The sequence below is a fragment of the Pangasianodon hypophthalmus genome, chromosome 18 (genome assembly GCF_027358585.1).
Source record: "Pangasianodon hypophthalmus isolate fPanHyp1 chromosome 18, fPanHyp1.pri, whole genome shotgun sequence".
Taxonomy (NCBI): domain Eukaryota; kingdom Metazoa; phylum Chordata; class Actinopteri; order Siluriformes; family Pangasiidae; genus Pangasianodon; species Pangasianodon hypophthalmus.
The window spans coordinates 5,270,217-5,284,925 of NC_069727.1; the positions used below are offsets into that span (position 1 = coordinate 5,270,217).

The following is a 14,709-nucleotide window of genomic DNA, read 5'->3' on the forward strand; positions in this document are numbered from 1 at the left end:
TTAACCAATCAGCATTCAGCATTGGGCTAATGTCACGTGGAACAGTTCGTAAGTGAAACATGACTAGCAATAAAGATGAAGATAACGACCCCTATGAATATATATATAATATGATTTTCAACAATTCAACCACTGGTTGTTGGAGAGTATTGGGTAACCAATCAGATTGCAGCGTTGGTTTAACGTCAAATGGAAAAAACAATACTGAAATGTGACCAGTGAAAAAGACGAGAATAACAAGTTTTGCATATTTATACACGATTTCCATATGTGTTTATACATCAAAATAATAATTAAGGGTGCAATTTATATTTTTATTATATGTTTCATGGTAACCAATCAGAGACCAGCAGGGGCAGACTTAGCACTAGGCAAAGATAGGAAACCACCTTGGGCCCCCAGAAACTAAGGGCCCCCTAAAAATGCAAATTATATATATTTTTAATTATTAATGCTAAGTAACGTAAATGTAAAATATTAATGTTAAAACACCGACATGAGGGCCCCATTCCTATATTTTGCGTAGGGACCCGAAATCACTGAATCCGCCCCTGGAGACCAGCGTTGGTTTCTATCCCATAGAAAAGTTTGAAAGTGAAACATGACTAGTGAAAAATACCAGAATAACAACCATTGAGTATTTATGTGTTTATGCATTAAAATAATTAAGGGGGAAATTACTGTATATTTTTACTCTAACTTTCAGTTTAACCAATCAGCATTCAGCGCTGGTTTAATGTCACGTGGAAAAGTTAGCTAGTGAAACGTGACTAGTGAAAAGGCGATTTATAATAACCTTTATAAATATTTATAAGATAGCTTTCAACAATTGGTTGTTGGAGAGTATTGGGCAACCAATCAGCGTTCAGCGTTGGTATAATACCAACTGGACAATTTCTGACGTCACGTGGAAAATTTCTAACGTGAAACGTGACTAGCGAAAAGACGCTTTATAATGATCTCATGAATATTCATAAGGTATCTTTGAACAATTGGTTGTTGGAGAGGATTGGGCAACCAATCAGCGTTCAGCGTCGGTTTAATATCACGCGGAAAAGTTCGAAAATGAAACGTGACGAGCGAAAAAGACGAAGATAACAACTTTTTAATAATTATCTGGGTGTTTATACATTAAAATAATAATTAGGGTGAAGTTATATATTTATTACAACTTATACATATATACAGCTAATGATAATAGTATGTGTAATAGTGAGATGTCCCGGTATAGGGGGATGTTTGGTGTTGGAACAGTAGCGTTAGCATGGAGCTAGGTGAAGCGAATTAGCAGCTTTTGCGCCCTCTTTCGGTCAGTGAGGGTAAAAACATGGCGCTTGGTGGGCGGGTCGAGTCCTGCTCCGCTCTAACGTGACAGACTGAAGAAGCAGAAAGCAGAAGAAGGCTGAACAGTAAGAGAGAGAGAGAGACAGAGAGCAGCTGAACACACCCCCCTGGGTGTGATATATATTACATTAAATTATATTATATTATATTATATTATTTCTGCATGGAGCAGACGCGCGCGACACGGTACGTTACAGCGCGCGCACGCAGACAGTGAGAGAGAGAGGGAGAGAGAGAGAGAGAGAGAGAGGAGTGTTTTTATATTCCTCCGTTTTGCTGCCTTACAGGACTCGAAATCGACTTTGTTTCGCGTTGCACACCATCCGGATTGGATCTGGACTCCCTACAGACGACACTACGGATGTTTTTGTGTTGCTTTTTAACCAGAATTGATTAAGAAAAAGGCTCAGAAACCCGGAGGAGTGTGAAGCACTAGCGGCGGCTCGGAGACCAGCTATCATCATCATCATCATCATCATTATTATTATTAACATTAAAGGTAATAATTAACCCCTCACACACGCACACGCACGCAGACAGAGAGACGGAGAGACACGGCGGTTTTGTTGAGTTGGACACCCAGAAGATTTGCACAAGGTCACAAGTCAGCATGCGGGGATGAGAGTGTGGCTGTGTGTGAGCGGGTAGCGCGCTACACAGAGGCAGCCCCGGGCTTTCCGCCTTCCGCACGCGCTATTTTGTTGCCAAACTCCACCAACTGCTGTGTTTGTGTCTGAGAAGAAGCATGGGCTTGATACAAGAGGTAAGCTTTAATGTTAGCCACGAGCAAACTGCTGTGTGTTTATATTCCCTGAAGCATGAGATGATTGGGATTGAGACTGTGTGTGTGTGTGTTAGTGTTAATGTTAGTTAGAGAGATCAGCTGGTGATGGCACACTGACACAGCTAGCTCTCTCTCTCTCTCTCTCTCTCTCTCTGTCTGTCTCTCTCTCTATCTCTCTCTGTCTGTCTGTCTGTATGTTTCTCTCTCTCTCTCTCTCTCTCTCTCTCTCTCTCTGTCTGTTTGTCTGTATGTTTCTCTCTCTCTCTCTCTCTCTCTCTGTCTGTCTGTCTGTATGTTTTTCTCTCTCTCTGTCTGTCGCACTGTTTTTGGTCTTTATTATAAGAGCTCCAAACATGGATGTGGTTCATGATGAGGATGTGTGTATCATCATTGTGCAGCCTTATTGATGATACATTTGCAGTAAGGTTTAATATTAACATCACTGCATCACTCAGCTACATCTTCATAAACTTATCTCACCATGATTAAGCTCATTTCACTCCATTTTTACTGACTCCTTTTCACCTTTATAAGAATATATTATTATAAGAATATATTACTACTATTATTACTGATATTAAAATAGATAACTGTTGTCGAACACGCAAATGGAGCTAACCGGCGTGGACGAGGCCAACACACACACACACACACCACATCCTCACCACATCCACGAAATGCAGCGTTATTACTATTTAATCCCATCCGCTTTCTGACAAAACCCGCCTCCTGCTCGATGATTGGCTAGTCAGCGCGTCTCCTCGACAACGATTGGCTAGTCATCCTGACTCCTGCGCACGGATTGGCTCTCTTCATCACATCCACAAATACAGCGTCGTTACTTTTTTTGTTTTGTTTAAAATCCCATCCGTTTACGACAAATCCCGCCTCCTGAGTGATGATTGGTTGGTCAGCGTGTATCCTTAAAGGTGATTGGCTGGTTTTCCTGATTCCTGTGCAAGGATTGGCTCGTTCGTTGGCCTACGCAGAGGGCATAACACACAGCTAGAAGCTAGCTAGCTAGTACGGCTACAAAAAATATTTAAAGTTAATTATTATTTGATTAAATATTATATTATGACTGAATTATTATTCAGTACTTTTCTAATATTCAGTAGTTATTCACGTGAATTATTTGACATGAATGAATTGGCTTAAACGTGGCTGATAAATGTGAACGGCTCTAACAAATATCTGGCTTTATGTATGTATTTAATTATTTATAAATAAATATGATATAAAAACAAAAGAACATTTAATATCTTGTTACTTCTTTAGGGCTAATCTATATATAATCCATGATTATTCCCTGTTAGAATAAACAATAATATTTTTAATTTACATTGCAAATAAGGAATTTGTTTCAAATAAAAACACAGGAAACTTGAAATGTATTGATTTAAATGATTCTTTTACTTTCCCTCGACCTCTTTATTTAAACTACTAAATCACATAGAAATAATTTTAATCTTAGCAAGCCAAAATTAAACAAGTTAAACATAACTGGCCTAGTTAAACCACAAAATATTATCAGTTATCTGTCTAACTGCAGCTGGTTCAGATATGTGTGAATCTGAAAGCCAGTCTCTGGACAGTTAACCAGTTAAAAAAAAAAAATTCATTCTTTTTTTTACATTATGAGTTTGACGTGCATGTTTGTAACGAGGTGTATGTTCAGCGTTGTGTTGTCTGAGCTGTTTGTTCTGTTGTGTACCGGATTTCTTTATACAGTCATTGCTCCTTAAGTGTTCCCTTCCTCGTCCCTTACCTCTGAATTAACATTACATTATTATGTTAATGAAATTTGGTAAAAACGTGCCGTTCAGGCTCATCACATCTCACTCAACTGTCACACGAGGTCAACAACAGGCCATAAACCTTTAAATCCCTCCCTGAAAAAGAAAAAGCCATCGTAAATTAACCTAACTAGACCCCCGTCTGTGTGTTTGTGTGTGTGTGTGTGTGTGTGTGTTTGTATTTGTACTTTGTCACATGGGAAGTTGTGATGAATCTCCATAAAACTGCTAAAACAATTCCAGGTCACTGAGACTAATTTCCCCCTGTGTTTCCTCTTCCTTCGGTGTAGCTGCATGCCAAACCACTGAGCTGTTAGTGGATGTAACCGAGAGTGTGCGCTGCCAAAAATGTCTTCAGTTCAAGCACTGGGTGTGCAATTATTAAGAAGGAAGCTAACTGAGATTTTTTTTCCCCAGAAATGTTTAGCTTGAGATTAAATTCTGAGAAATTTACAACTCTGAAATGCTGTGATTTTGAGATTACTGTCCTGCGCTTCAGTAGAGTTCACTGGTTATTTAGTAAAAGCATTTTTTTTTTGTTCATCAGTGATCTGACCATGTTGTAAAAACTAAAAATCGTATTAGTATGTTTGACATGGCAAGTAAATGGAAATAAATAACTGCTCGTGTTAGGGTGATGGTTCTGTTTTTAAATTTGCTTGCTGCTAAAAATATTCCTTAAACTAAATCTCCACTCTGAAACATTAAATAAAACGATTCTGGTGCTGATTTGTTGTTTGATGCTGTATTTTTGTCGATACTGTGAGATATTTCCGGTTGTCTGCTGTCCTGACGTCACAGACAGAAATTGCTAGTGATCATAACGGTCCGGTTTCGCTGTTAGCTCCTAAAAACGAGAAGAACAAGAGCTTCTTTTCTCACTCGCCATTTTCCACCATTTTCAGTTCAACAGCATATTAATGAGAAAACCAACATAGAAGTATTGGAGACATTGAAGCAAACACTGGACTCTGAGTACCCAGAATGCACTGCAGCTATAAGGTGCTGAGTTATGGTTGAGACTCGGCTCGGTTAGTCAGCAAACTACGAGATGAGGAGTGTGATGGTGATGACATTGGACAGGTTAAAGGACTAAAGCGCTGCTGCATCACTCTCTTTAGGTAGATATGAAGCGAGGGATAACTCTCATAGGCACTACTGTTAGCAGGTGGTCGAACGCTGAACTTGTGGGTAACGAAGTTCGTTATAAAGAAAATATTTGTTTATTATAATTATAAAAATGTTATGTCAGTTGTTCTGGGTGGATTTTTTTTCTTTAACTAAAAGCCGCACAAATTTTCAAATGTAGCTGTTATTAGTGAGCAAAAAAGTGTTGAGCTTTTTTTCCCCACACTAATTGTTTTCTCTATGTGTGTTCTCTCACAGTGACTCCGGACCTGAGTTTGGCTGTTCATACGGTGGAACGATTAAAAAAAGAAAGGCTAGCAGGCTCTCAGCCCGTCCTCCCTGTGGTTCCTCATGCTCAGCGTGGACTCTCGCCGCTTCACTGCAGGATGGATGGTGTGGCTCTGACGCTTCTCATCTGTTGCCATACGCGCTTGCTGATCTGTGACTGCATCCTGTTCTTTTACGTTTATAAAAGAACTCCTCCTCTTTTGGGCTCAGGCCCTGCAGAGTGTGTCAATAACTGTTTATAAGTACCACGCAAAATAATACGAGGCTCTCACACAAAATCTGAGCTTTTATTTTGCCAACTTTTTTCCCGGAAGTTTACATTTGGGATTTATTCCTGACATTGTGATTTATTTATTCTTTTAAGAGTTCGCTTGTATTTTTTTTCCCCTCCTGGAGTGAAGATGTCCCAAAACCCAAACGATGGCATGGAGTTTCTGGCTCCTCCACCTAAAAATGTGAATGGCTCTGGCTCGGACTCGATGCTGGGTGAGAAGCTGGGCGTTGAGGTCCGGCACCGCCGCCACACCATGGACAAAGATCTCAAGACGGCAGAGCACCGATTTTTCCGCCGCAGCGTCATTTGTGACTCTAATGTAACGGCACTTGACCTCCCAAGCAAAGCCTGCATCCCTACGTCTCTCCCAGACTGCGAGTTGTCCGTGTGCCCTTTGAGTGTGAGTTCGGCTCCTGATGGAGCCCCGGAGGTCTGTACAGCCGTTGTAGTAGAGGAGCATGTGGAAGATGTGGTTGAAGGAGGTGGACTCAACAGTGGTGATGGCATAGACAAGCAGATTGTGTGCGAGCAGGAATCTGTTACTTGGATTCAGAGCGAGATTCCCGGGACTGCAGCCACGCAGCCTGAAGTGACAAGTGTGCCGGAGCGCGAAGGTGAAGCAACAGAGAAATGTGAGGAGGAAAAGGAGGCAGCGAAGGCTCGTGTGGAAGCAGAGCAAAGAGAGGCGGAGAAGAAGGTGCAGGAGGACGAGGAGGTGGAAACCAAAGCTGTGGGGACGTCACCAGACGGCCGCTTCCTGAAATTTGACATCGAGATCGGACGTGGCTCTTTCAAAACCGTCTACAAGGGGTTGGATACCGAGACGACCGTGGAAGTAGCATGGTGCGAGCTTCAGGTAAGAAAGAAGGATGAGAATCAAACATTAGTAAAAGTGGAGTAATTTGAGTCGGTTGCTGTGATGTGGCAGCTGAATGTACCTGAGTGTAAAAACCACTGATTAAGACAAACAGGTTTTCGCAGTGTCGAAAGTGATCAGCACATGCAGCAGGAAGTCTCATGTTTTGTGGCTGAGATTCTCAGTGTGCACCTTGAAGGTCATTGAAGAGGAGGAATGACAAAGAGGGAACTTCCGCTGCTCACAGGAGGCCGGCCGTTGAATAGCGCTTCGTGTTTGGCAGAAATTACTCTTCTCCAAAATGTCAATCTTGCTTTCTGGGTGATTTTTGGATTATTGTAGGTCATACATGAAATGCTTTTTTTTTTTGTAGAAGTGCAACTCTCTGACTCACAGTAAAAGTAAATGAAACAAATTCTGGATGGGTGTTTCCTCATCTAAGTTCTACAGCCAGGCTTCGAGGAGGGGAAGGCCGAGGGACCCTACAGCACACGTCACAGAGTTTAGCCTTAGGGGGGTCTAGACGGCAGTGACACGTGGAGCTGTGCGTGCAAGTTGGCACGTTCGCTCTCTTTCAGCCTGAGATGGTGGGGGTGCAGTCTTAGATAAATCAATCCTGTTTTCAGAGCACAACCCTAAGTGTCCCAGGGGGTCAGAGGTCAAGCGGGTGCAGCAGGGGGTTTGGCCACCATGAGTCAGAAGACTCTATATGTGTGTGTGTGTGTGTGTGTGTGTGAGAGAGAGAAAGAGTGAGGCAGGAATGGAAGCCTGGTTTGTATGAAACCCTACAGAGATCTGCAGTGTAATTGGTGTGAAATCATATTCTAGGTGAATGATTTAAAGTAGACCAGTTTATTCATTTATTATAAAAGGTTTTCCTCCAAGTGTGAGAGAAGCGAGGGACTTTCCACTCTGGTACGATGACCGAACCGGATTTTAGCTTATGCTAACTAGGACTTTTGTTGTCTTTTCACTGATGCAGTAGGTCGATCCCACGATATTGATCTGTGTTTCCACTGACGACGCCAACCCATGCCTAATCTGCAGCCATTCTGCTCTCTTTAACCACAGAAAAAGCAGTTTCTTGGTCAGTTTGCTTCCAGAACCAAAAATTTCCAGATTAATATCACAACCATGACTCAATGATCTGAGAAAGAAACAACACGAAACAGTGAATTTGGACTAAATTGAAAATCCATTCTGGGAAATTGTGTTTTTTTTTTTTTCTCCACTGACTATGAACAATGTGGAAGCTTTCCTGGAATTGGGCTATTTATATATCACAAAGTTTCTTTTCCAAGAAGTATTCTCGCAGAATTTCATTCCTAAATTCTACTCAGAACCAGCCGGAAATTTCTGGGAGATTTAAGCAATGTAACATTATTATTATTGCAGGAATATGCAGGAAGTAGAAGCCTGGGACAAGCAGATTTTTTATTTGGGATATTATCACTATTATTATTATCACTGTTATTATTATTTATAGGTTTAATGACCAGAAAGGGGAAAAAATCTACTCCTATTTAACTTGTGACTCACCTCAAGGCTGAAACTATAGTTACATGCTGTAACTACTCATCTTGTATGAAACCACCCTGCTGCACTACACACATCTGCCAAGGTGTGATCTGGCAGGTTTTAAATAGGATTAATTAGCATGCACAGATGACAGGTGATCTTTTCAGAATGAGGAACATGCAGATATGTGAATACACTGAGCAAAATGCATTCCAGTGTAGAGCTGCTGTGACGAGAGAAAAGAAAGACGCTAGTTTGACTCGAGTAATATCTTCTACATGCGATGTGAGGACAGGACACCACAAGTCATCGTTGAAATGTTAGCCAGTGACTTATTAGCTTATGGCAAAAAAAAAAAGTTCTGCTACATTAGAAACTTTGTTAGAACAATAAAACTGTATGTAAATTTAAATGTAAAACTTGTTTGTTTCACTTAGTTTCTATTAATGCACTTAACTAGCTTACTGTATGTTATTACATTACTTTAGTTATTTTGTAACCTAGTCAGTTAGGTTTCCAAGCAACAAAAACATGAGACTATCCAGCACGCGGGAGTCTTTGCTTGTTTAGTGGGCTAGCTTATAATAGCTAATAATAGCTTGTGAAGAATTAGTTTGTGAATAATGTGAAATGTCACATGGAATAAAACAGTTGTAATAACGCTGCGTTTGACTTGACATGAAAGTGAGAATTTGTCATTTTTGACATTCGAGCTACAAATGTTGGGAAAAACCATGCACGCCTTCGTGTTCATCTTTTCTTAGCAGCACTCTAACCAGCTAACAGCTACGTGCTACATTATTTGCTGTTGTTGCTGTGAGCAGCCGTTTTGATTTGACGTGACTTTGGAGTCGTGAAATCAAGAAGCAGGAATTCTCAGTTGTTTTCTTGGGTTTTTGATGGGTTGGAAATTCCGAGTTACGAGTTTTAGTCGAACGCAGCGTAACATTTTGACAGCGTCACGCAGTTGACACGTGGTTTTTCTCATCACTTCTCATTCTGTGTCCTATTTTAAGAGCGCAGTTTGGACCGTATGGCTGGTAAAGTGCACTCATGAGCTGGTTATCGTACTCCTGCCTCTCCTCTTACACTTCACTCATCCCGTTCTTCCATTTTTCCTTTGGAGCTGTGCCAGCTATGTAACTGTAAAGAGTGGGAGAATGTCTCTGATTTTCTCTCTTCATCTCCCTTAACCACAGTGCACACACACACACACACACACACACACACACACACACACACACAGTCACACGTGCGGGTTCTGAATGTTCTAGGTTCCCCGTATTTTTTTGGTTGCTTTAAAACATTACTGTAAGCAAGTGCAGACAGAGCAGGAGATCACCACGTAGGAATTTAAGGGTTATGCCCACGTGAGAAGTAAAAGGTGGCGTCATGTGTGAATAAAGTAAAGGAAGTGAATCAAATGGGTGAGGAAGAAACACAAGCTCTTTGGATCTCTTTGGACCTCGACTGTTTCCCGTTTAATTGTTGAAATTTTTTTTTTTTCTGAGGAGGAAGACAATTGAAGTGACAGCATTTCCTTCATTTACATGATGATGTCCTTCCTAAGTGTGTGTGTGTGTGTGTGTGTTTTTGCACCAAGACTGGAAGGAAGAGTCACTATCCGGAATGGAAATGTGCTGTGTTGCTTCGGTTTGTGTTTCGTCACCCTTTCAACGCAACACAATAAAATCCAAACAAATTTCATGAAAATTGTGTCATATAATGACATAGTTGTGTGCAAAAGTTTGTGTACCCCATGACAAAATGTAGACCACACAGATGATTTACTTTCTAGCCACAGGATATTAGTGTGATGCGTCAGGACTATCATTAGGATGAATAAGAGAGACTTTATATTAATGCTGTTGAAAATTCATTTATAGCAATATTTGCTTCAGCGGTTCACTTTAAACTCTTGTTCTGTTGATTCTGGCACCTACGTTTATTTATTTATATTTTTGTTGACATTTTGGATTTCAGTTTTCCTGAATTTCTTAAGTTTTCTTTCTAGTTAAGGTGTAAAATGTAAAATTGATTAACATTTTTACCTTCCTCTACCTACCGTGCACAGAGGATCTTCCGCACTCAGCTGTACGTAGCATGGTTATCTATATAGCGTCAATCCGTCGAACCTTTTAAGTAAAGAAGCCGAACGTTAGAGAAGGGGGAATTGTTTAAAATCTACTCCTATATGAGCTAAGAAATGGGACTACCAGGTGTGCTTGCTCAGGTGCTCAGTGACAGGGTGTAGATGTTGCTAGAATGTGGTTTCCAGGCGCATGGAAGATGGATAGTGTTCATCTGGAAAGCTTTCACTGACGTGCCTTAAGGGTCCACGTGCTACAGTGAGATTTTGGTTAAGTTCTTAAAGTCTATGCGGGGGAGGATTATGGGGAGGGGAGATGAGGTAAACTCTGCTGAAATTTTTACTGTTTCTGTGAACAGCAGAAGTGCGATGCTCTGTAATTGGACACATGCCCAACCACTCACTTCATCAATGTGCTGTTTTTTTAAAACCCAAAACTAACCTAAATACCTCTCCGCTAACGTAAAGCAGCCCCTACTCCCTTGAAAAGAATGTGTAATTTTTTTTGCAGTCTTCTACGTCTGTCTCTGAAATACGGAAAGTGTGTCAGCTTGCCAGGACTTGCTCCCTCCATCTCTCACTCCTATCACGCTTAACTCCTCTCCTCTCCTTCCAGATATCTGGCCTATAGCATATGATGAAGTGCTCTGTAATTCCACACATTTCCTCAGGGACTCTAGCATGTGAGGGAAAAACGGGTTTTATCCCTCGTTTCTTTTACTGTAAAGCTCCTAATTTTCTCCCATTACTTTCTTTCAGTGCACAGGTAAATGAAGTGTGTTAGGAGTCATAATGAGAGGGTAGTAAATTCCTCGTTTTGCATTCCTCATGCTCTGCACCCCAGCCCCCTCTGCTAGTACTAGCTTCTGGTTTTACTTGTACATGCAGACGCGTACGTCCAATTTTCTTAATTTTTTTTTTCCTTTAAAACTTAATCTTAATTAAAGGGTCTTGCTTCATCACTCCAGTTATTCTTAAACCTCAAGTTTATTCTGATTACGGTTTCTTTCTTCTGGTCTTCACTGGATTCTTTAATGCAAAAAGAAGAAAAACGACGCAAAACTGATTAGTGCTGCTCCCTTTCTTCTTCCTGTTCCTTTTGTATGACTAACCTCGGTCTGAACTTTGCTGTGGATTCTTTAAATTATATTGGTTATGCATTGAGAAAGGATTTGAAGTAAGTGAAGGATTGATTGCTTATGGCTTTTCTGAACCTTCCAGTTTTGCAACCACAGGCTAGTTGGAAATTTGCATAAAAAGCTGTGTCACTGGTCAGAAAGCCATTAACGTTCTAAGTTTGGACGTTTCTAAGCTATTTGAAGGACAGTTTTGCTGCAATGGGCTAACGAAGCACTTACGGTTCAAACTGGCTTGCAGATTGGTTTGGCCCCCTGCCTTTGGGTTTTGGGTGCTGTTTTGTGTTGCTTTTGCATTCTCGGGATTCCTGTGGCAGGACGTCAATCATTTGTAAGTGCCACTGCTCGATAAGTAGACAAAAAGAACAAGTGAGGGTACAGGGGTCACCGGCTTTACCTACCCGGCTTCTTTTCCCCTCGTCTTTATGCTTTTGTCCAGACACCAGACAATCCAAACCAAGCAGAAGGTTCAATCAGGGGGATTTAGCTCACTGCCATTGATTCAGGTTGTGCTTAGCTAAACCTAGTTTGAAAATTACGCAGAACAGAGCATTCAGTGCTGAGAAAAATAAATCAGTCTCACCTCATAAGGTGGGATGCTTGATCAGAAACTGCTGACAGAGAGATTACACTTCACATGATTTGATTTTACTCACCATTTCCTTAGAATCAAAGCTTTCACTTCCTCTAAGAGACACTCTCACTCACTCACTCACACTCTCTCTCTCTCTCTCTCTCTCCCCCTCTCTCCCTCTCTCTTTTTGAACCGCAGCCTTCCTTGCATTCTACTTCTTCTCATTTAATCTCTTTCTCATAATTTTACTTTATGTTTCCGATGCGTCATATTCCATAATGCCTTGAGCAATCTTGGGTATCTGAGAGCTCAGATCTAAAACTGATCTTATCAGATCAGTTTGTTTCAGAAAGACACACTTTGTGGATTATGTTTTTCCCCTCATATTCTTGTTCTTCCAGATTTTTTTTATTTTTTGTTTTAAATCTCACAATGATGCACACTCAGCATGAGTGCATGAGGAATGTGTCTTGTCTAATTGGATCTGCAGCAGTCCTTTTATGCTAAATGTCAAGTCTATTTTAGTAAAGTCACACTTTTATAAACAAAGCTGCACAGTTCTAGCCTGGACTATGTATCAAGCAGGCCTGGCGCAAGGTGAGCTTCGTGTTCGCTGTGCTGTCACAAACTGTTACATCACACAGTGGTTTGTGTTTTACCCAAAGCTATGAAGGAGGAAAACTAGGACACTTGCTCCTCCAAAAGTAACTTTGGGCCTATGTTGGATTTAAGAGGTGGAAGCAGACTGTACTCAAACAAGGCCAGGACAAATTGAGCACCATACACAGCAGTTTCTCGCCTGTCCTCATCTCATCCCCTGAACTGCTCTTCATCAAACCACTTGTCGATAGTTATCGATAATTGCAAGCATGTTTAATTTTATAGTCCATTTCGTTACACAGAGGTCACTGAAAGTGATTTTATATAAGCAGAAATGTCCTGATCAGAGGTGGAGTAATGTCATACTTACTGGTGTAACTCTGGGATTTCAGTCCTGTACAAATCTATAGGGTCTGTAATTGTTTCTTACAGACTGCACGTACATGCATCTGGAAAGTTTACACTGTGGTTTACCTGCTATAAAATCCCCTGTAGAAACAACCCCAGGTAATATTCATCCTGTCCAAACTGACATGTTGGTATGGAGACACTTCAGGAAGCTCTCACTGTTCTCAGTCACCTCTTGCCAAAACCAAACTGAAAGTGTTGGCGTGAGTTTAAAACACACAACAATAAAATAAAGAAGTCGTTTAAAATGACTTGTCCGAGAAGCGACACTTCCAGGGTTTTAAGTAAGTTATGGAGTTCCTAGCAAAGGTACAGGTCAAGTGCATCCACAAACCCTCCAACAAATGCTTATAATAGGTCAAAACAAAGAGTTTTAAAGTTTTCATGATACGAAAAATGATGTGTGCGCAGTACAGATGGAATTTTTATTGAGACAGTCATGCGTCAATCTTCATGATTGATGACTGTCATTGATCGCTTCTCCTGTATGCAGATCGATCATACTTATCCCCCAGACAGCCTCTGGCAACATTACTTAACATATATACTGTATGTCCAGAAATCTTATCCTGTCCAAATAATAATAAAGTGAAAGAATAAATAAGAGTAATAAAATAGCAATTCAAATTTAAGATGGCTTTAAAGAAAAGTCCCTACAGGAGGTGCAGGAAAGTTGTAAATCTGTTTTTTTTTCTTTTCTTTTTTTTTTTTTTTTTTTTTTCCCTTCTCTTCTTAAATAAATATCCATAATTCGGTCCCATAATCTACTTGGAGTTTGTTCTGGTTCAGTGTAGTACGAGACGTTAATGTGGCATCCTAATCTAGACCGAAATGAAGAAGTGTTTCTCTTTAAATAGCTTTGGTTGGGTATGTTTCACACTTTAATTTTTTTACTTTCATTAACCAAAATTTCGTGATGTTCAGCTATGTATTGCTTATTGTACTTTTAAGTTTCTTCTATCTTGTATTTAAATGGGAGCTGTCCTAGACATGTGGAATATTGAATTTAAACTACCGAAGTTTTATATTTATAAATAGTAAATTGTGTCCCGATTTACTATTTTCAAAACTTACCATCCCAGCCTTACAAATTGCCAAGTGATTTTGGGTTATTTTCATCGTTCGTGGGTTGTTTTAACTGAAATATAAAGGAATTAGTGGTATTTTGCCAAACCTGTGGTTCGACCTTGCTAAAATGCCCACAGAAAATTTCTCTTTGAAAGCCTTTTCCTTTCTCTTTTCTTCCCCGTCCTTTTAGCTCGATGAGCCAAAAATATCATCGCCTCATCAGCTATAGTTGTTGAAGTGTGTAGTCAGAATTGGAGCAGAGTGTACGGAAGAGCCATGTGGGCCAGTGAGAAACATCAGGAATGTGTATCTCATACAGAGCTACAATCACCAGCTGCTGCACTCGTCTCTACCCTCATGACCACGCGCATGCCTGTTGGTCACGGCAGCCTCCTAGGTCAGCATATTCCCCACAAGTGTTGACAAGGTCAAGGGCACAGGCCGTGTAGTGCCTTAAAAAGTATGCCAGCAACTGCTGCTGCTGCTGCTGCGTCTTTTCCATGACTATTTTCAGGAGGGTTGAATCGTCCTGGATAAAGTGTGAACGAACACGTTTGTGTCTAAGGTCACACCTCTGAAAACCAACACCTCTCTGGTTGCACCTTCATCTGTGTCCTTACTATTTTTTATCGTCCTTCTTGATTTGTTTTACTTTCAAATCTTCATTTTATTATTTCAATATTTTTAACATAGACACGTGTTGTAGCCTGAGCTTTGTGGTGCCAGACTTGGTTTTTGAGTATCTCTGATATGGTCATGTTATAGAAGCATTAGATGGGTGACAGGAGCAGCGTTGTGATCAGTGTTCTTGCCTCTGATAAGAAATGGAAGAATGCTATGACCCCT

At 40.6% G+C, this 14,709-nt stretch overlaps 1 protein-coding gene across 23 annotated transcripts in view; it reads left to right on the forward strand.

The window, feature by feature from the left end:
- The first annotated feature begins 1,024 nt into the window (after positions 1-1,024).
- wnk1b (WNK lysine deficient protein kinase 1b) overlaps positions 1,025-14,709 on the forward strand; it is a 91,245-nt gene continuing 77,560 nt past the window's right edge. For 7 of the 23 annotated variants that reach the window (XM_026923181.3, XM_026923187.3, XM_026923191.3 and 4 more), the window contains exons 1-2: positions 1,028-2,107; positions 5,311-6,470. In XM_026923181.3, coding sequence (XP_026778982.1) covers positions 5,742-6,470 — 729 coding nt within the window. In that variant the 5' untranslated portion in view covers positions 1,028-2,107; positions 5,311-5,741. Of the gene's footprint in view, positions 2,108-5,310; positions 6,471-14,709 lie in introns of all 23 variants that reach the window. The other 16 variants (XM_026923193.3, XM_053241795.1, XM_034313272.2 and 13 more) reach the window with 11 other exon arrangements.